We start from the raw sequence: 23,085 nt of genomic DNA on the forward strand, positions 1-23,085 counted from the left end.
TCATTTTCGATTTGATTTAGATTCAACCTTGTACAGTCACCAGCATTAATATCTGAAGCAGCGGAGCGTGCAAAAATATACGACACGTCCTTCCGGCCCTAGAAATAGAGTCGTATCAGATATTGTTATTGGTGCTGGTGACTATACTAGTAATATGTATGTTAACTCTTAAATATATATATGTAATTTAAATCAAAGTTGTCTATAGTCAAAAAAAAGTTTAGAGCTATACATTAGTAGAGTAGGGTAGCAATAAAACGTAAACGTAACACATAATTGTTTATTTACAGCTTATGCACAATACTGAATGCCGCATGCGGCTCTACGTAAGTATAAAATGTCGCACGTGCGACAGTAGGAACGAGACGTCAGACGAATAAGCAAAGCCACGTGATTTATTTATTACGCACACTTACCCCCTCATAAAACTTATCAAGCCTATGTTAACTAACAAATGCTTTGTACCTTTCTAACAAATACAAATGTCGAAGTGACAGATAAGAACAAACGAATTTTAGCGGCATTTTAACTAAAATAGGTTTGATTGTCGTTTATGAATAAGGGGGTTAGTGTATACACTATAGTAGAGATGTAGTAATGTCATCGTATTTTGTCAGAAATATAATATAATATGTATCTTATTTTCTCAACTAGCTTACTGAAGTTTACTGTAGATAATTGAGACAGCAAGTTGAATACGAACTTGTCAGAATTACCATGGAAAAACAATATTCACTAGATCCGTATTTTATAAAAATGATAGGCGACAAATGGTTATGACAATTTGAATTACATTTCCGAATCAAACCGGATGCCTTATTGTTCAACGCACTCGGAACCACATTTTTACCACTTCTTTCTATCACACGGTATAGGATGAAGATAGAAGGAGACGGTCAATGTGTTTACGAACGCCCGGGCATTACAATACGGCCACGGCTTCATATGGCTCTGAAATTTGAACAGAATTGTCAGTGTCACCTGTCGGCTGTCATTATAATGAAATGGGCCAGGAGAACCCCCGGACTCTGAAATTCGAAATACGAAGTTTATATCGAGTCATAATCCCTCTCACACTTCTGTTCAATACTGTTAGCGTGAGCGAGACGGCACGACACGAAGTTCGAAAATCGAAATTCGTGGTACAGGGCCAGGTGTTTATTTGTTAACTTCGCTAATTACGTTATACAAGGTATCAGTACAAATTTTCAGGACGTATGTACCTACTAATAAATACATAGGTACTCGTACCTACACATGAAGTTGAATAAAACCTTGTAAAAAGTTATACAAGAAAGAATCATGTTTTGATGACACTGTAAAGATATATATAAATCAAATAAGTCAACGTAAGTCAACTATATTTAAATACTTAAATAAAATTGTGAACAGTAGAATAATAAGTAAATATTTTTCGGAAATACAGACATACTGTGACAATGACATGTAAAGGGTGTTAACAAGGTGCACTATGTCGCTTACGGCTATCAACATAGGTAATAAAATAAAGCGAAAATTGCAACTTTTAACAAATTGGTAACATGTTATTGTCACATTAGTAAATTGTATTACAATTGACAATCAACCTGTAAAATGATAGTTGAAATGTTGACGCTTATTTACATACAAGTTTGCCAAATAAATATGAACTGTAACTACACTTTACGATCATTATTACAATTGTTTTGTCGTGACTAACACAATCACGTGGCTTTATTTAATCACTTTTTAAATATAACGGTAATAAAATGTATCCATTACTACAATCTGCGCAGAACATAATGTTTCAGATAAGGTTTGTATTCATTAAAATTATTGATTTATTCCACTGAAAAAAAAATAGGTAATTACGGTTATAATACCGGTCGGTAATAATGCCACATTTTCTCGGTAATTAGTAAAACTATTTTTACTAATTTAAATTAGTATTTACGATACTAATTTATAGTAATTTAGTCACAATTCAATTCGATTTTCCATTGTTTATAAAACTATGGAAAGAGTTCAACTTATACGTACCTACTTATAAAATTAACCTATACATTTATCTATGTATGTACAATGTATCTTTCATGTTCAGGTTTATACGACTGGCTCAGAAAAATCAAAAGATAATCATTATATTGCACGTAACGGAGTTATTAAATAAATAAAAAAGGAAAATAATTTAAATCAGATTCAAAATTGAGAATTGCAAATATTCCTTACACCAGTCAGTACAAACTCACAATAAATAATTTAGGAATATCTCTATAAAATATTAAGTACTTAAATAATAAAATCAACTATCACATTTAAATTTCCAACAAAGCTTCTTCATAAGTGTTTGTACAGTTACCAACTACGTCTAGTTCGTCTATCTATTTACATTTTACACTAGAGAGAGTGAAGTACTTTACGCCATAATAATTAGTGGAGATACATCAAACGTCACTATTCAAAAGTCCGTTAATTTTAAAAAGTATTTCACACAGAGTTCGTTCGAATGAACAGTTCGATTCAAAAATCGAGCGCGCGACGATCGTAGACGGCGGGTGCGATCGCGCGCGAGGCCTCGTTTCATTTGGAAGCGTTCACGACAAGGTTGGTCGCCGCTTCTTCACTAGCTCCTATGCTCATGGCTTTCTTCTTCAGGATGCCTAAATCCGTCACATTTTCTAGAAACGTCTTGTGCGCGGACAGTACCTTAGCACTTTCTACGTCTTTCTTCAACTCTTCCATGTCCCTTTTGAGCTTTGCTCGTCTGTTTTGGAACCATGTGATGACTTGGGCGTTTGAGAGACCAAGTGAACTGGCTATCTCGTCTCTGTCTGCAGGCGAGAGATACTTTTGGTAGAGAAATCGTTTTTCCAGCTCGAATATCTGGTGGTTGGTGAAGGCTGTTCGTGATTTTCTTTTCTTCTTCGGCTGCGGCCTCGAATTGAAGAGGTTCAGGTGGTTTGACTGACCATCTGTAACAATAATAAAAGCACTATTAGTTAAATCTCTAAATAAGTACTACATTACAAAAATTTGACTCTAGTGAAGCTTCAAGTAGGTACATAAGTATATCCTTTCCTGGACTTCTTGTAAACAGTTACTATATATTCCTTAAGGGTGTATCGACTAACTTATAAGAGTTAACCTTTTATTCTGATTGCCACAGAGATAGCTAGACATCAGTAGGTACTTTTAAATTAAGGGTTATTCAAAGCTGTATATCACAGATAATAGTAAAAGTATAGTGTGGTAGCGTATGCAGATAAAGGGACGCGTTGAAAACTTGTTATCAGGTACTAAAACAGTATTCGAGTCTATGACAGCAATAAAGTGCCCGCAGCGCTAAAATGTAACTCTTCCGTCGTAAAACATACAATAAAAACACACCCAGGAATCGTTATGTTTTAACGAGCCGTGGATACGGGCTGAGACATTGTGTTTCGTGACACATTAGTTCAGTTAGGCTTTTACGCATCAAGTTGCAAGAGTGTCGCTTACGACATAACTGGCGTATTTTTGACAAGCCTTTTTTTATTTTTACCCGTATTATGAGATTTATTTTTACTATTGAGGATCAGTAAAACCTTCAAGCGGCTTTCTTTGGGAAATGATGTGGTGGTTTCCACTGACTTTTCACAACCCAGTACTGGAGTCCCGAGTTCGTAGTTGGCTCACCCATGGGAAGAGATGAACAAGCAAGTAGGAAATAGAATTAACTGTAGCTACACTACAGTCACCTGCATCAATATCTGACAAAGCGGAACGTTGAAAAATATCTGACATGTTCTACTGGCCCAAGAAATAGAGTCATATCAGATATTTATGCACGCTTTATTGTGCCAGATATTGGTGCTACAGATTGTACATAAAGGTGTTACAATTTTTAACACGCTAGCAACTAGCATAAACTTTGTAAAATCTAAATCTAAAATCAAAATTTGTAATTTTCTTTTATTGCAAGTATTAACGGTACCGGAAATGAGGATAGGGCTACAATACTATCTGTTTCCGGTTGCTGTTTGTTATCTAAGTATCTTAGTACCGTTTTCACATACAGGTTATAATTGTCTTGGATTTAAATATGCAAGGTATCAAGCTTTATCAGATTATTTTAATGTTTACTTTGCCTATTGTTATTTAAAATATTTACATATTTTATTTACGATTTAGGGGCTGTTTCACCATCCATTGATTAGTGTTAACTGGCGGTTAGGTGTGATGCCGTCTCCGTCTATTCGAACAAAACAAATACGGCATCACATTTAACCGTCAGTTAACACTAATCAATGGATGGTGAAACAGCCCCTTACACTCGATTTTGACTCTAGTCTAGTACATAAGGAATAGATTTCAAGAGATGATAAAATTTATTACGGATATGTAGTTTGGATGATAATTCAAGTGCAATGAACGAAATGTACTTACAGTTAGAAGTAAGCATGTATTAAAACAAGTGGTAGCCTACGGCTAATTGTGGCCTTCGAAGCAGAGGTTCGTGAGTTCGAACCCGGGTTGAACCTTTGAGTTTTTCGGAATGAATTTGAAATTAACCATGAGCTTTAAGGCGAAAGAAACCTGAACACACTTGCTTAGAAATTCGATGATCTAAAGCCGAGTTTAGACTTGCAAGAAAAATCGTGCAAGTTGCATTACATTGCGAGGCCGTAAAGCCAACGAGGTTGTAGTCAATAGAGCGTTGCATTGTAATGCAACTTGCAAGTCTAATCTCGGCTTAAGAGAAGTTACTCCGCACTGGGCCCGCGTCGGAACTATGGCTCGAACCCTCTCATTCTATGAGGAGGCCTGCGCTCTGCAGTGGGACATTGGCCAAGATACGATGATGACGATTTTTTTATAAGAGGGAGTAATCGAGCATACAGGTCACCTAATGGCCACCCCCCCCCCCACATGGACACCCACAACACAAGGGGTATCACAGGTGCGTTGCCAGCCCTTTGAGAAACTGCAACGGCTCATTTTTTAAAGATCCCTAAGTGGAAGCTGGTTCCTAATTATATTATTTATTGATGTATTAAAAAGTATTTTTTACTGTATTACTGAACACGTAACGATGGTCGAATGACTTAAAATATCAACGATTTCTTTCACTTTACTTTCAAACGAAACCACTGACCGCCGACGTAACTCCAAATAAAAAAAAACAGATTGACCTTTAGAGGCCTTTAAGCGACTAATAAAGTGAAAATGGTATTTAACATTTTAGTTTACGGCGTTTTTTCACCATCCAATGACGCATGAGCGTTCATAACGCGCGGTTTACCGCAAAAATTAATAAAAACGTTCACTGGAGTCGTTAATATCTGCAGGGCTACTCCGAAACTCGAAACTCGAAGTTCGTGTCATTAAATAGTCTTCGAGTTTCGAGTTTCGGAGTAGCCCTGCTGCCTATGCATTGTCATCATTCTGGAATGCGGGAATTTTAAAATGCTCTATATTTACATTTATCGGGGCATATGGAGCTTTGCGTTCGAGCTCACCTTGAAAAGGAACCACGGATTGGTTCGAAACCCGTAGTTGTTTGTATTTCATGTAAACATAAATTTAAAGCTTAGCTTTGTCACTATTATTAGCCCCCCATCGAGATGGAGTCGGTCATACTATATCATATATTATTATTACTAATCAAAAGATTTCAAACTGTTACAAAATTATTGTTTACTGCGATATATATAATAATAATAATAATAATTTTTATTTATTTTCAAAACAATTTCTGTAGTAGTTAGTAACATTTTCGCCTTATAAACTAATGTTAAATACTCGTGTTGTGCGAGAATAAGGGGCTGTTTCACCATCCATTGATTAGCGTTAACCGATGGTTAAATGTGATGCCGTCTCCGTCTATTCGAACAAAACAAATAGAGACGGCATCACACCTAACCGCCAGTTAATACTAATCAATGGATGGTGAAACAGCCCCTTAATGTTTTTATTTTAACGTAAACATTTAAATTTTTTAATGCTTTCTATGAGGGTATTTTTACAAAGTATATTAACAAGATAAATAATGGTCTACGTGACAGCTCATTATTTCAATATAAAACTAACAGTATTGAGTATGTTAATCAAAACAATACAGGCCAATTAAGAACCTAATAGACTACACAAAGTAAACGTACTGTGCCCTCCGTACGAGTATATATATTTATTACCTACTAATAGGTTCAATATTTATAAATTAGCCTGCGCAACATATTATATTAGTCCTTTTATTTAAAGGTAACAATTTTATAAAAAGCTAACTAACATGGACCCAAAACGCAAAAACATAAAATGTTTTCGCATTATGAATCCAAAATCTCAAAAAATAAAGAAAAAATCGTCGAATGAGCACTAAGCGCGAATTAATCACAGCCTAGTCATTCTAACTGTCGGACCTCAATTAGGGTTATAAAATGACAAAATACATCATTAACCTCTCAAACTTGACAAAGAAAAGGTTCTACTGCACTCAAATTTCAGAAGTAATATCAACTCAATACCCTTTAATTTAAGACTGAAAGTTAGACTTTTCAAAATGTTAGTTGTTGCCTTTATATTAGTGTGCTGCGGTAACTAAAAGTATTAGGTATATACGCCGCGTGTTTTAACACCTGACTGCTATCTTTTTATCTATCATAATTATGTTATTCTAACTGACTGATGACGTACAATGCTCAAGCGCATACAGTTGACCGCATCATCATCATCAACCCAATCTAATACATCCCACTGCTGGGCACAGGCCTCCTCTCAGAATGAGAGGGCTTGGGCCGTAGTTCCCACGCGGGCCCAGTGCGGATTGGGAACTTCATACACACCATTGTATTACTGAGCAGGTTTGTGCAGGTTTCCTCACGATGTCCGATGTCCGATGTAAAGCTCGTGGTAAATTTCAAATGTTATTTCGCACATGAATTTCGAAAACTTAGAGGTGCGAGCCGGGATTGGAACCCACGATCCTCTGCTTGAGAGGCCATAGGCCAAACCACTAGGGACCACGGCTCCACCGTTGACGGCATAAAAAAAGGATATTACTTTATATCTTTCAACAAGCCATTCTTGTATATTTATTAATTTCAGAGATATCGGAAAAGGCTCTAATTTCGACGAAATTTGCTATGTGGAGGATTGCCGGGCGAACAATTGACATAGCTTGTGTACAAATATGTAAATTTTTATGCAATTATATGATAATGTGCATCACATTATTCTTTGCACTAACATTAATAATAAATATCGAAAATACAAACTGAAATATAGATGCATAGAAAAACCAGAAAAATAAGACCTGGGGAATCGAACCCAGGTCCTCGGCATTCCGTGCCGCGTGCTATACCTACCGCTACACTACCGCTGGACAGTGATACAGACACGAATTTCTCCTATACACCACATAATCCCAGCTTTTTTGTTTTCTTATTTAGTCAGTTTGATGAGGGCTACAGCATAAATGTCGCTAGTGTCGCTGCTTAAGTGACTAAATAAGAAAATGGTATGAAAGAAGAAGATGGTATGATTATACTCGTAAAGTGGAGGTCTAGAGTTCAAATCTAAGTCGGACGCGACTTAGTGGTTAATGCTCATGATTCATATTTATTTAATTGATATTTATTGTAATAGGTATCAATGTCCGACTACACGAAATCTACTGTAATATGGCCTGTCTCAGTGAGTAGAAACACTCAAAGTAGGTATTCGGGCCAATCAACTTTTTTACTGACACTAATCTGTCCGCGACATTTTTCAAACAATTGCAGATTTTTGTAAGTAAACATGTTTTTTTCTGTAATTTAGTAGATCATCATCATCCCAGCCTATATACGTCCCACTGCTGGGCACAGGCCTCCTCTCAGAACAAGAGGGCTTGGGCCATAGTTCCTACGCGGGCCCAGTGCGGATTGGGAACTTAAATTAAAATATTATTATTATTATTTTTTTAAATTTAATAGATGGTGTACATGAATACATGCCATCCTACGTAAGTTTAAGCTATTAAACCGTGAAATATCTTGTTGGGAGTACGATTTTTTGGTAACGCCAATGACAATTTTGGTAACGCAGGAGACGCCCAAAGTGTCAGTAAAAAATTTGATTGGCCCATCCACGTTTTCCTTGTAATTATACAAAAAAACTTTACCAAATCGTGGGCATTTCTCGTCGATTCGCTTCCCGTTCATTCGGGACCTCTTATTTTCACGGATGTGGATAGTTAATTAAATCTTCAATAACATCACGTAAACCCATGTTTGTGAGGGGCCATACATCTGACCCTTGCCTTTACTCAATCAATTAGAAAAAAAGAAACAGACGTTTTTCACGGATCTTCAGTTTCCATAGCAGCGTATGCTTGACAAGTTCGATAGTTGTAGCATGTTAAAGGAGTAATGGATGGGGTTTATAATAACTTGTAGTTGGTTGTTTAGGGGCTTGGTAATGTAAAGCGTTGGTCGGATCGATACGCACGTATTGGCAAAGGAATGGCTGCGTAGTTACGCACTTAGAAAGGTTGGAGTTAAGTGAATTAACTTTAAAAAAAAATGAAGACAGTAATTACGTCGTCGAGGCTATTGCTGTTAACAGTAAAGTTGGTGATTCTTTGGTGTTGCAATCTTACTTAATGTAGTGGCGAAAAGATTATTGTTGAAATAACTAATAAGTACCTAACGGCACTCCTGATGGTACCGAAAATATACCAACTTTGAAAAAGTGGAATTGAGGTTAAAAAGTATGGTCCTTCGAAACCGGATTTTCGTGATTCTTACATAAACCAAGTTACCTTACTTATACAAGGTGTTTTAAAATGAATCCAAAATATTTCAGCATGGTATTTGGTTATTTTGACTAAACATACCTCTGTGTCTAGGTAGTTCGTAGCATGTTTAATGGTTAACAAATCCATACTAATATTATAAATGCGAAAGTGTGTTTGTATGTTTGTGTGTTTGTCCGTCTTTCACGCCGTAACGGAGCGACAGATCGACGTGATTTTTGACGTAGAGATAGTTTATGGGCCCGAGAGTGACATAGGCTACTTTTTATCCCGAAAAAATGCACAGTTACCGAGGGAACAGCGTGCGATAACCGAATAACACGCGGGCGGAGCCGCGGGCAAAAGCTAGTGTGTCCATAAAATTGGTTGTTGATGAATAATCTTTAAGTACTGGAGGATTTAATCAAACTAACCCAACCTATGCTCAATAATTCCGGAACAATTTAAAGACATCATGTATATCACATCACTATTAGTCTGCCAAACCGTCGCAATGAAAGGAACATCAACAAATGCCGAAACCACTCCATCACGAGCGTGATGTCCCAACAAAGGCCGTGGACAGCTCCTTAACGGGTACAAATTGAATCCTGGTCAGTTTTTTGATATTTTTTTTCGCCCATCTTGTTATGCGACCAAAGGTATTTGTACAAAAACTGAGACCCGTGATTGATTCAGTATTGAATGCAAAAAGCGTGGCGAAATCGAATGCGTGTGTTCCATGGTCTATGGCTTTTTTGCTGGCAACGTTTAAAAAAGTAATTAACGGGATTCGTGGCTTTTGAGTCGAAAAGTGAGGGATCAATATCTTTTTTTTAATGTTGGCAAGTTTTTTTATTTTTATTACCTAACCTAAATTTTTAAAGGTAACATTTTTCAATATTTCTCTACCTAACTACTTTACTTTCTACAAGTTGATATTTTTTTGTCTTTCCCTAGCTACCTACCACAATTCCTAAAGGTTACATTTTAAATCTTTCTCTACTTTATCTTTTACTATATATTTTGTAAAAATTGTATCTTATATTAAATCGATTTAAACTAATTTCAATATGCTAATACATTTTTGTTATTTGTCTGGTTTACATTTCGCACCATATTCGTAAAATATCTGACACTCTATACCAGCCCTAAAAACAGAGTCGTGTCAGATATTTGTGCACGCTTTTTGTTGTGTAAGATATTGGTGCTATATAGTGACTGTACAAGCTCTATAGAATGATGTGTTGCAACTTGCATCAAATGAGCAACTTGCATTATGTTACCTATTTCCGCTTTAAGACCTTGACATTTTATCCAACTCCTATTAAATGTCGAACACCAACATTATTTTCTAATTTGGGTCAAAATAGTTACACCTCAGAAGGCATTCATTATCAACAATAAAATATACAATCCCATAAAAGTCATTATCAAAATGAGAATCACACCCTTCAAATTTGTATGCAAACCTCAGTTAGCTGGCAACACAGGCAATTACTTGAACTAGGCATAATAAGCGGGTATCCGCTACCAAAAACATTAAAAAAAACTCAGACTTGATTGCCTTGATGCATAAGAATGACTCGCTGATACTAATGACTGTTATTCTTTATTGTTTTATACAAAGTTCTGAGATATTTTGATGGGTGCTTTATACAGAATGACCATTTAGTTTGATTGATATAGTGGGGTATTTAGATGTCAGTGTATTGCTAAACTTGATTAAAATAAACATGCATAACTATGCACAAAATAATTGCGATTCAAATAAATTTAATTTTACCCAGATAAACGGATTCTTCGTAGATGAAGTCGCGGGCAACAGCTATATTAGTTATATACGATCCCTGTCCAAGTTTTTCCTTTCACACAAACGAGCTTGAATAACCTAACCCCAAACAAACGTCGTTATTTCTCGCAATAAAATGACTGGCCACTGATGAGGTTTATTTATAAAAATCGTTAATGACCCGAATGTGTTTTGTTTTGTTTGTGTTGGCAGTAAGTACAATATGGCTGCGTTTCCGGCTGCCATGTTGCGCGCCCACCATTGGTAATTGCGATTGGTAATTTGAAAATGGAACGCTGCGGCAGATTACAGCTCGCCAGTACAACTGTTGCGTGGAGGTTAAACGTTTAAAAGCGTGTGTGGTCTGTATAGATATGTCTATCTGTTGTTTTATTACTAGAGGCTCTGAAAGATTTACCTCATGAGTTTTTCAAAACTCATTACGATATTTGCACGTTTCCATTTTTAGGGTTCCGGAGCCAAAATAGCAAAAACGGAACCCTTATAGTTTCGCCGACGATTTTTCGATTCAGTGATTTGTTTGCCAAATATTCAACTTTAAAGTGCAAATTTTCATTAAAATCGAGCGTCCCCCCCTCTAAAATCTAAACCGGTAGGTGGAAAAATTTGAAAAAAATCAGGATGGTAGTAAGTATATCAAACTTTCAAAGAAAACTATAACGGCTAAGTTTGCTTGAGAATTATTAGTAGTTTAAGAGTAAATAGCAGCCTAAGGTATAAAATATACATACACTCGGAAGATTCAGTACACAATACGAAATCCTTAGAAAAATATTACTTAATTTTTTCGTAATGGCTATTTTGGGCGTGTCCGGCACGCTCTTGACCGTTTTTTTTTTAAATTTTCCGTTTCCGTTTTTTCGTGTTTTCATAGGTTTTAGTGGATTGAGGTAGGTACACACCATGTACTTTTGAACTATCTTTGCGATAAGATTGAGCCTGCGTTTCCACCAGAGATGTGCGAGGATATGTTGCGAGGAATGTGTTTTTCATGAACCAAGAGAAACGCTTCATTTAAATAGGTAAATATAAATGAAGCCTTTCTCATGAAAAACGCATTTTTCGCACATCTCTGGTGGAAACGTAGCCTAAATGCTTTATCGCAAAGATAGTTCACATCTCTATCAATCTCTATCTATTGGTTCTTGAAAAACACATTCTGCGCAACACATCCTGGCACTCGCACGTCTTTGTTAGAAACGCAACCTTAGTGAGCAATTCCATTCATAAACTGAACAGGGAATATACATAAAGCGCGTTTTTAGCTGCCGTGACATTTCTATTCCCCTTATAACATACTAGTGCTATGGTGGAGAAGCTTCCTAAATACATCACAAACGTTCAAAACGCGGCGTTATCAAAACGTCGCAACGGCCGGGTGACGTCCACGGCGTGGCGCGCTAATCGACCGCGACGCTGTTTCTGTTACTTAATTAGGGGATCCGGTCGTTTTGGGGTAATATTAGAACATAATAAACGATTGTGTGAGCTTTGGGAAGATGAGTAAGTTAATTTATTGAATCTGTATAGCATGTTTCTATGTTTCATTTGTATGCCGATAGATGGCGCTGTTTCGAAAATTATATCATCCTGAATCGCTCTGGGGAGATTTTTCCTGGCTACTATAAATAGGGTGTTAAGCCACCGGTGTTCGATTGACATTGAAAGCAGCGGTTGAACAGATTTGGGGATGTCCGTATCAATCAACTGTAGGTAAACAATTACTTTGCTGCGACCTTACATTACAAAAGCCACGTCTATGCAATGCAAGAACTCATTTAATTTCATAATCACACAAGCTCACTGACTTGTTTCGAACTCAACCAGAGTTCATCACCAGAGCAAACCATTCATGTTCATTGCTACTAGATGCTAGACACATACAAGTAACACCTGCGATCATGATAAATCGTGTAGATGTAGCATTTTGTAATAGCAATCAATTTGTAGTATGGAATGGACCAGACTTAAAATAGAATAGAATCCATAATACCTAACTGGAAAATTGCATGCATCGCGATTCAGTGGGTAGGGCGCCACTGTCGTTAACGCATTCACCTTCGAAAAAGATTTTGCGAAAAGATGGAAACTTGGACTGTTCCTGAATTATCGTGAGGTTCAACGTCACCGTCCGTTTTCCAATTGTATCCCACAATAACTCATCATATGTACCGATCCATAACAAGTTCCTATTTTGATCGATTCCATCTAAAACGTGCTGAACGTTAGAATCGATACAAAAAATCCCAACTGCCAATTTGACAATCGATTGAGCAGCCGTGCTCGATTCGAATCGAATCGCATTTAGCTTTGCGAACCTCGCTGCGGACCACTGACCAAGACAAGTGACAAAGTAACAGAAATTTAAGTACATACTAGGTAGGTAGGTACATGATTAAGCAAAAACAGTTCTATTTGCGCAAATCTTGGTAAAAACCAGACAACATTATAATTCATGTGTCAAAAATAGAACAAACAACCAGAGGAGGGTAGAAAAAACAGTCGTAGAAATATCTCTGACCACATTCTCACGGGCTCAGTTCACACGGCGCGACCACAACCAAACTGCTCTGTAATCTATGGCCATCTCACAGACTTAAGACCTTTTAAATATCAACCAACCTAAACGATATTCGGGCACCAATCACGTCCAACTTCTGGTTTTACGCCCCGTTGACCGTTGCCACATTACATTTGTTTTTATGACAAAAATCGATTTTTAAATTACCATTCCATTGAGGTTTGAGCTTATTGTAGTTTTTACTTCTGAGAATCGGTAAGCACTCGGTGCCCTGCTGGGAAATCTTATTTTCTGGCTCGACGCCAAATTGCTGGCCAGTTAGATTAGGAACGCTATTTGCTATTTCAAGTTAACGGTGCTTTATGAAAAAACGACTGGGAAAAACAAAATTGTTCCTTGTTCAAAAGTTGCTACAAACTGCCACTAAGTTTTGTAACCACTTTTTACTTAAATAAGGAATTACATATTTTACTATCTATTTTCAAACATGTTAGGATTAGAGCTAGATAACACCGTAGATATAATTGCCATATATACTTATATTAGGTATTATTACGACACCCAGACCACATTATAGATCGATCTAAATCACAATTACCACACATTTGGAATGTAATTTAAATACTGTTTATTAATTGGTTGAATCAATTAAACGTTAATATTCATTTGGACGAGTGACAAACTCGCGACGGAATGGTCTTTGGGCCTACGCCAGAAGCTAAACAAAAGTGAAAAAGGTAGTAAGTCTACGTAAACCCGCTTTATACTTAGTCGTTCTCGACTTGCCACATTCATTATGTTACAATGTCTTATTATGAACAATTAGTATGGCATAAATTAACCAGCAATGTTTCGAAGGCTTAGGTATTATGATTGATGCAATTCATCATCGGTATTTATAGATGTTACGCCATAAATAATGGTTGACGATTATCATACATGATACTTGATGATGTTACGATAATTTATTGCCAATTTTACAAGCTTTTTAAAATTGAGTGTCACTGGAATTCGCTTTGCTAAATTTTATTTGTTAATGTTTTGATAGTTTCAGAAGAGTAGAGCTTGACGTTAACAAATGTAATATAGATATAAGCTTCAAAAATATGGCGCCAAGATTCTATCGGCAAGCACAAAGTGAAAATATCGCAACGCAAAATAAATCATCGGCGCTTAAAACTGCTCCGCATTCCTCGTACCTCGTGTTCTCAATTTAAAATACAGCTTTTCTTAATCTGTGGCTGTCGGAAAAAGCTGCCAGCAACAAAAACGGCTTGTAAAAAGGTTGCACGCGTGGATTGCTGGCAGTTAGTGCAACACCCATGACAGAGTAACGAGCGATGGTTATCGAAGTCTTTGGGCACAGCCGGCACCGCTCCTGATTCAAAATGGTCTTTGTTGAAGTGCTTTATGTGAATAAAATAGTAATTTATAATTACTTATCGTTAGTTATGAACCTTTTTGTGCGGCTTTTTGCGGTGCCTGAGTGTTTTAGCGTTCTATTTTTAACGATGCAAAAAAATATAATTCATGAAAAAACAATGGAATTAAACCTACTGGTGCTCTAGAACACTGACCTCCAAATTAAAATATGCCGATTAAAGTATGGAATCAATAATACGTATACTTGGAAATGAAACTTAAAAAAATTACAGCTTCCGTTCTTGACATCACAAAACTACAAGAACTATGACAGGTATAGGTACCTAACGGTAGATTTTTCATATATATCACGTTTGTTGTATGGGGACCCCGTTAAATATTTATTTTATTCGGTTTTATATATAGTGTATGTATGTTGATATACATGTATTCTAATATAATATGTGATAATTATAGTGCCTATTACGGCTCAAGTGATAGAGCCCTGTGACAGACGGACGGACAGACAGACAGCGGAGTCTCAGTAATAGGGTTCCGTTGGCACCCTTTGGGTACGGAACCCTAAAAAGGGCGGCAAATACAAGCCCTACTGGATCATCGTGGTAGAGACCTTTAGCTTACGAATCGCGATATCACTCGCTCTGTAAAAGACTGGTGCTACACATACCACAGAAAGAATTTAAATCTTGAAAGACAAAGTCATGAAACCTTCAATTGTTCAAAGCCAAGTCGAAGTAGCGTAATTTGAATCGCATTTCACATTTCACACAGTAGATATAGTGTCTGGACTCTATAATTTGAAGCTTATGTACGCCATTACGATAAAATCATGCCGTGTTTAGTTGCGCTACACACATTTAGATACACATCCACACGGAAAATGTAACAGGTATTTACTGAGGCTGTTTACAACTGGAGCCTTTGCCATGTGATGTGAAAAACGCAAAAATTATTAATGTGAAAATCTGTCTATCACAATTATTAACGTTCTTAAGAGAGTAATAGTAATTATGCGTAGAATCCTCGCAAAAAAAAGGTTGTAGTAAATGTTAAATCACATCAAATTTTTATTTGATATACAAATAACCTCAATACCGCTTAATTTTAGCCGTTAATTTGCTTTTTTTAATTAAGTACCTTTACCATTAAACCAAGTGACAAAAAAAAAAAGTTAGCACTTCTAAACAAAAACAGGGCTACCAACATCCCGCCTTTGATCTTGCTCGCTACACTGGCTGATAACTTTTTATACGCCAAGCAGCCAAAACAAACCATTAGTCGGATCTGCTTTGAGATACCACTTCAGTTTACTGCTAGGTTTATTTTATGCCTTATTTATTGTCTCTGGTTTGGTTAAAGAGGTAGTTTAAGAGCCGGGATAAACACGTGATATTTTATCTGTGTTTTCATTTGGTTTCGCTTAATGATGAATTTGGCGGAATGGTCTTGAAATCTTGGTCGGCGCGTCATTTAGAAGTAATATACCGTTGCCACGTGAGCGTAAACCAAAACAAAACACATAACTGACTGTATGGATTACATTTCCTTTGCCTGTCTTTAAAGGGAAGAATGAAAACGTAAAAATACGTTGGGAATGGTGATCAAATGAGGATTTTCACAGAGGCAAAATTTCGCTAGATGGCGTTAGTATCGTATTTGTGAGGTCCGTTTGACGTTTCTCGTGATGTTAAATAACTAAATGAGCCAATCGCAAGCAAGCTTCAAACGTCAAGCAGACCTCACGATACTAACGCCATCTAGCGATATTTCGCCTCTGTGAAAACCCACCCTCATTGCAGTAGGTAGGTAAAGTACCTACAGCCTATACTGTAAATATTTCTTTGGCAAGCATTGCCATTACTACGACCAAAGTATTACGACATTTATTATGAAAATCTAAGCAATAGAGAAATGATTCAAACCTTGCCGGTTGGAAAAATCTAAAGGAAAAACATCGTGACAGCTAGAGAGCCGATCACTCATCGTTTTCCTTTACGAGTAAAGATTTTGCACGTTTTGTTTAGTAGGTATTAAACTGACAAGTTGGTAATAAAATAATGACTATAATTGATTTACGTTACATTCACGATTAACACATAAACCCCTGGTTAGTTAGTGAGCAATTAATAGTAAACCTTGGTGTAATCACGACTACGTTGGTCCTACTTAAGGCGGTTAATTACCTACCTATTTAGTACAATGTCAGTATAGAACACAGCTAATGAAAGGTAGTATAGTCATTGTATGGAGTTAGTACACGGTACACTCGGATGTGTTTCGGACCAAGTGATAAATTGGTCATTTTTCATAGTCTGTAAGTCTGTTTGTTTGTTACCTTATCACGTCTAAAGCACTGCACCGATTTAGATGAAATTCGTTGTACAGATAGTATTTATCCTGGGAAATCGCATAGTTCCCGCGGGAAAGCGATAAACGAATTCTACGGGGACGGAGTCGCGGGCAACAGCTAGTTTATAACATTAGTGGGATGTCGAACGTAAATAATGAAGCATAGTCAGAACATTAAAACGTTTAAAACCCGCGAGTGACCCGTTTAATTGAATCCCATGTGTAATCAGGCCCTACTCGTATATGAAGAGCAAAATTCGAACTTCGTATCTTGCCGTCCTGCTGATGCTTATATATAATACGAGAGTGAGAGGGACGGTACGATACGAACTTCGATTTTCGTAGTAGCCCCCCTGCCTTACTTCAATATGTCGATTATTTTCTAAGCTTGACTATCACACGATCGATTTCCCCGATTGCTATCGACTCGGAAGCACGCCCACTGAGCCAGGGGGTCCATAATTTGTAAATTCATACGGGCCCCCAGCGGCGAGATCCGGTGATCGCTTCATTATATCCTCGCTTTTTTATTTTCACGGATATTGCTTATCTTTTTGTTTTTGTATTAGAAAGGGCAGCGAACGGGTTGCGTAATGTTACCATCATCTCTGAACGCCCTGCCATATCGGACCCTTATACTACGAAGTGCAAAATTCGAACTTCGTCTCTTGCCGTCCCGCTGACGTTAATATTACTTAATACGAGAGTGAGAGGGATGGTACGATATGAACTTCGATTTTAGAATTTCGTAGTAGCTCCCCAGAATAATCATAGATTCTATGCCAATAGTCCTTCATTGTCGCGTTCTAAAAGGATATTCAGCAGTGGACGTCTTACGGCTGATCGTTCTAAACGTCACCCACTTTCATTAAGAACTTTGTCGCACTCTAGCTGGCTATGATGTTGTCAAATGCCGATAGCGGAGTATGGCGCTATCTATTTATTACAAGTCTCAACTCCGGTTTTTCGAATTGCATTGCGTAAGATATGACGTATTTATACCTATTCAAAAAAATCTTAAAAATAGGAAAGCTACCATCTGCGGCGGGAAAGGCCAGTATCCCTCGCTTCAAATAAACGACACCGAACATTTATCCGACAAATAGACCGAGAATTGGCTTAAAGCGATGACGTATAAATCACCGAGGGGCAATAATGTGGCCCCGGAGCCCCTTGGGGGCCTGGGGGCTTGACTGAGAGAAATGTCCCCGAAAACACTTCCTTTTGTCACATAATTGCCCAAATTGTTATTAGACGGAATCAAGACATATGAGTGTGGCGGTTGTCGGCTTATTTAGTGCCAGTGAATGGGATATTTATAGATGTAGTGAATGATCTTTTAATATTGTCGCTGATGTCGGGATGAGGAGTGGCAGTTTTTTTTAACTTACGTGAGGGTGATGACAGTTTTCTTAAATAATTGAGTTCCTTGTAAGTACTTACCTACTTTTAAACGTGCTTAATTATAATAAATGAAATGTCGCAATGATGTAAATGCTGTCAGAATTGGAACCCTTCCTTTTGAATTAGCTTTTGTTATGGATTTTCATAAGAAAAAATACTGTTGTATCTATGCATTTTACGATGATCCCTGTGTCTCTTGTAATGACATTTTTGCAGTGTCATTTTTTGATGAGTAAGAAAAAGAGATAGAAAGAGAGAGAGAGAGAGAGAGAGAGAGAGAGAGAGAGAGAGAGTAGAAAATAATCATTGAAGCTGTAACGTGGAAGATCAAGATTCAAAGTATGCATTTAAAAGAATAGTCGGAATTTTAAATACAAAAAGCAGAATAATTCCGTACTACACTACACTTTAAACTCCTATCAATGTAAGTACAGTCGAACAAGTTGAATCTTGTACCGGGGAAGATCAAGATTCTAAAGGCATATTGACCATACATTAAAAGAAACCACTGCGAAATTGATTAAATACAAAACAGCAGAATAAATTCCGTCCGGCCAAAGTTTAAACTATGTAAACTCCTATCAATGTAAGTACAGTCGAACAAGTTGATATTTTTGTAACTTTAGCCGTGTCGATACTTTGCACTTGACTGCACTTACGCGATTCAGTTGCCTCGATTGTATCTATAGAAGCATTTGTCAAAAAAAAACCTGAAGAATATTTACAAGCGTTTCAATCAAACTATTCCAATGGCCTGCTGAAATACTCTGGATAAATTACATACAAGTAAGCTTAGAAATTGAAATTGCAAAACGATCTTCATTCGCAACTGCAATTTATGCATTAGATCGACGGGCACGAGATTTATTGCGAGCACCTGCAGTAGTAAATTCCAATTAACATTATATTGCTATATCAATATTATTGAGGAAACGATATGTTGGGAAAACTAAAGTTTGTAAGCATCTACGTAGGCACGAGTCACTAGGTTCGTATTTCAACTGAAGTAAGTTTGTCAAGAAAAACATTTTTAATACAATCTTTTTGACTTTGTTACTACTGCTGTTGACTGCACTTGCCTTGAATTGACACCCAAGCTATATTATATTCGTACCAAGCTCCAAATCGATTCTACTACCGTTGAACAATTCTGTTCTGCCGATGGACTGGCCTCCAACCAGATCCTCACTACTTGATTATTATATTTTCACTTGTGACACTCTTAAATAAAGAAAATAAATTATTCGTAAACATTTGCCGACAGCACAAGTGTACCTACTTATCTAGTATAATATTGTCTACCTACTGACTATTAGGTTTACTATTAGGTGCTTTCTAATCAGCTGGTGAAGAATAAACAGTAAGTAAAGTGTGGTCCGGTTCGAAGGACCAGTTTTTGTGCTGTCACATGCAAAAGATATTGATGTATGATATCTTATTTAATAAAGCAATTCAATCAAAAATAAAACTTTCTAAGTACATAATATTCAAGGATACAGTAACTATCCAAACTTTCCATATTAAAACTTAACATCCACAAAAGGTATACGATTCACATTTCCCTAAAACGTTACCCTGTAAATCGCATGAAGTGTTTCAACGAAACGCACTGCCGTATCTCCTTACTTCTTAATAGTTTTACGACTAAATATATTTAAAATTGTCACAAATAGTTCGTCACCCAATGGCTATAAAAAAACCGTTCGCGGGCGGTCGCTGCACATGCCATTACAACTAAACTGCTCAGCGACAGATGTATGAAGTCTCCTGATGACTCTACAATCCTACGGCCCGGTCATACCCGAGGCAGCGGCGCGGCGAGCATTTTGAAAGCGTACGCGCAATTAATATAGAAAGCTCTCGTCGCACAAATCGCACTTCTAGATCAAGAGTACATCCATCATTTTAGACCTTCCAGAAACTAAATGACATCTAATTTATAATAGAGTATTATTTAGAGTTGGTAGGTACACCCTTGATCTAGGAGTAGAAAAAGATTAATGAAAATAAAGAAGTATAGTAGATAAAGGAATTTGAATTAAACTATTACAGACACAATTTCTAAGTTGATGGTGACTTTTCTATTTATTATGAGACAAAAACTAAAACAAGACAATAACAATTCACACATAATATTTTAAATTAAGGTTATAGCATCTATTTGTGGTATGAGATTATAGGAATCAATCCGAATCACATCGAGCTGTATTGGAGAATCATAAAGGAGTATAAGTAGGTAAATATAGGACAGATGTTAGATAAGTATCCAAACTCTTTTTCGCTTCATTTTATTAAAAGGAAACTGAATCTTATGGTTACGCACACATTTCGAATCTTATGGTCTGGTCGTTGGGTTGCGGTTTTTGGTATTTTGCCAATGTCGGTTTCGTGGTTTATCTGTCGTCTGGTGCTTGACGTCTCCTCGAACGTCTGACATTTGGAGAGAAGACATTAAAAAAAAAACATCTGACATAGTGATAAGTGTAGACAAATTGCGATGTGATGTGATTTAGGCGACGACTGCGGTGGTATTTTTGTGTGGTCTAGTCGGTGAATGGATTTTTTCGTGTGTTCTTTTTATGTCATCATAGAGATAATTAATTATTACGTATAGCATTTAACTCATATGACCAATAGGGAAGTAAAAATAAGGATTTTATAATCATCTCTTACAATTGTACGTATAGAGCATTTGCAATTACTATTTTTTTCAGGGTGAAGGTACGTGAATTGGGTTTTTTTTCACTAAGAACATCATATCATCATTCTATCAGAAGAAGAGGCTTGGGCCGCAGTTCCCACGCTAGCCCATTGCGGATTGCGGAGGTTCACACAGCACCATTGAATTGCTTCGCAGGTTTGTGCAGGTTTGCAAACGTTTTTTCCTTCACCGCATTATAATTCACTTGTGCGGTTTCCTCACGAATCTTCAGACATCAAAAGCTCGACATGAATTTCGAAAAACTCAGAGGTGCGAGCCGGGGTTTGACCCTAGACCCTCTGCTTGAGAGGCGATAGGTCAAACCACTAGGCCACCACGGCTTCACTAAGAACATGATTATTTTAATTCTAACGAAGAAAGAAGTAGGTATATAGGCAAGCCTTGTCTACTACTATCTACTTTATTATCTTACACAGATAAGATCTCACTATGAGGAAATGCAAGGCATTATACTTTACTTATAATTCACTTTTGTGACTATCGACATAAAAGCTGCGACTTATGTTGTCTCGCGTATACAAAGACTTTCATTATTATCATTAGTTACGTTACACTTCAAATCCATTAAATTCAGTGTTCCGCTTTATATTTATCACTAAACAAATTCACATGATGTTTTTAAATGACGACTCCCCTCCGCTTCGCATTAGTCACCGCGCGCCTAATTGAGACTTATGCATGCCGTGCATCATTGCATTAGAGTTATTGTGTTAGTGTGCGGCTTGCCTGATGGTTTTTTAAGCAAAATATTTTTTTACTTCACTTTTTATTTTGAAACAAACAGAGGTAGAGACGAACTAAAACAATTTGCTCACCCGCGACCTTAATGATAGCTACGTTTAAGCAAGAGGTGTGTTTATGTTCATGCAGTTCCTCCACTTCCACACTGTAAAAACACACAAATAACAAACCCATCTATCACCACCAACACACTACACTGACGCCTTTCGAACTCAAGCAGAGCACATCTTCAGAGCATCCATCCTACCAGGTGGTAGAGTCTCTGTTCACCATGCTACCAGATGGTAAACTCTCTGTTCAGAGGTAGAGACGGCGGAATATTTTGACCAGACATAAAGAAAATTCCTAACCTTTATTGCTAAAAGTGGGGTTGTATTATTGTCTAGCATTGCACCGAGGCGCAGCGTGAGTAGCGTAGGACGTCCACCAACGGGATGGACGGTTGACATGGGTAAAGCCGCGGGTTCACGGTGGCTGCAGGCCGCTTTCAACCGTAGTAACTGGAGATTAATGGAAGGGGACTATGTCCAACAGTGGACGGCTTATAATAATATGATGACGATTGCATCGAGAAGTTTCGAAAATTCAGAAATTTCACTATAATATTTTTAGTTTTTTTTTTAATTTACTTACAAACAACGGAACCATGCCAAGAGCTTATTAGATCACTCACATGCTATTCCAACAGCTGCCTAATTAATATCTGATTTTATTTAACTTCCCAAAATAAACTAAATGAATAGAAACTACTTTAATTATTCTCGTGAAAGGTTTAAAAAACGATGAAAGCAAACGGTTCTACCATTTTGTTGTAGATACGTTAAAATAAATCTAGGTAGGTATCTGTTTAGCTATAAAACCTTTGTACTTTCGCAGTACCGTAAAACAAAACACTACCTTAAATCAAGCCTACTCGAAACGCTTTATCCCACAATAAAATAAAATTCCTAACAAAACACGGTTGGCCAACATAGCCAACACAGCGCGGTGTTGCCAGCGGTAAGCACTAAACAATCGGGACAATTTGCACGTCGGCACAGATTTAGATTTATATCGACGATTTATCGCCCGAGCCGGATTTACGCGAGTTACGCGGGAGAAGATTTGATGTAAAACGGGTAAAGGAATTAGGGGACAGGGAATAAAAAGAAGTTTGATGTAAAGCTGGGGTTGATTGATACAATTCAATATTTTTTATTGATTAATAAGTAATTAAAGTAAAAGGGAATTTAAATTATTATAAAACTTGCTGTTGCCCGCGACTCGGTCGCGTAGAATTCGCTTAAATGGCTATCCCGTGGGAACTAAGCAATTGTCAAGATTAAAACTATCCTCCGCGACTCAAACTATCTGTATACAGAATTTGTATAAATCGGTTCAGCCGTTTAGACATGATAAAGGATAAGGTAACAAACAAACAA

At 37.1% G+C, this 23,085-nt stretch overlaps 1 protein-coding gene across 1 annotated transcript in view; it reads right to left on the reverse strand.

The window, feature by feature from the left end:
- Window positions 1–266: 266 nt before the first annotated feature.
- LOC141442099 (transcription factor LBX1-like) overlaps window positions 267–23,085 on the reverse strand; it is an 88,978-nt gene continuing 66,159 nt past the window's right edge. The window contains exon 2 of the mRNA XM_074107010.1: window positions 267–2,951. Coding sequence (XP_073963111.1) covers window positions 2,560–2,951 — 392 coding nt within the window. The 3' untranslated portion in view covers window positions 267–2,559. The remainder of the gene's footprint in view (window positions 2,952–23,085) is intronic.

The sequence above is a fragment of the Choristoneura fumiferana genome, chromosome 25 (assembly GCF_025370935.1).
Source record: "Choristoneura fumiferana chromosome 25, NRCan_CFum_1, whole genome shotgun sequence".
Taxonomy (NCBI): domain Eukaryota; kingdom Metazoa; phylum Arthropoda; class Insecta; order Lepidoptera; family Tortricidae; genus Choristoneura; species Choristoneura fumiferana.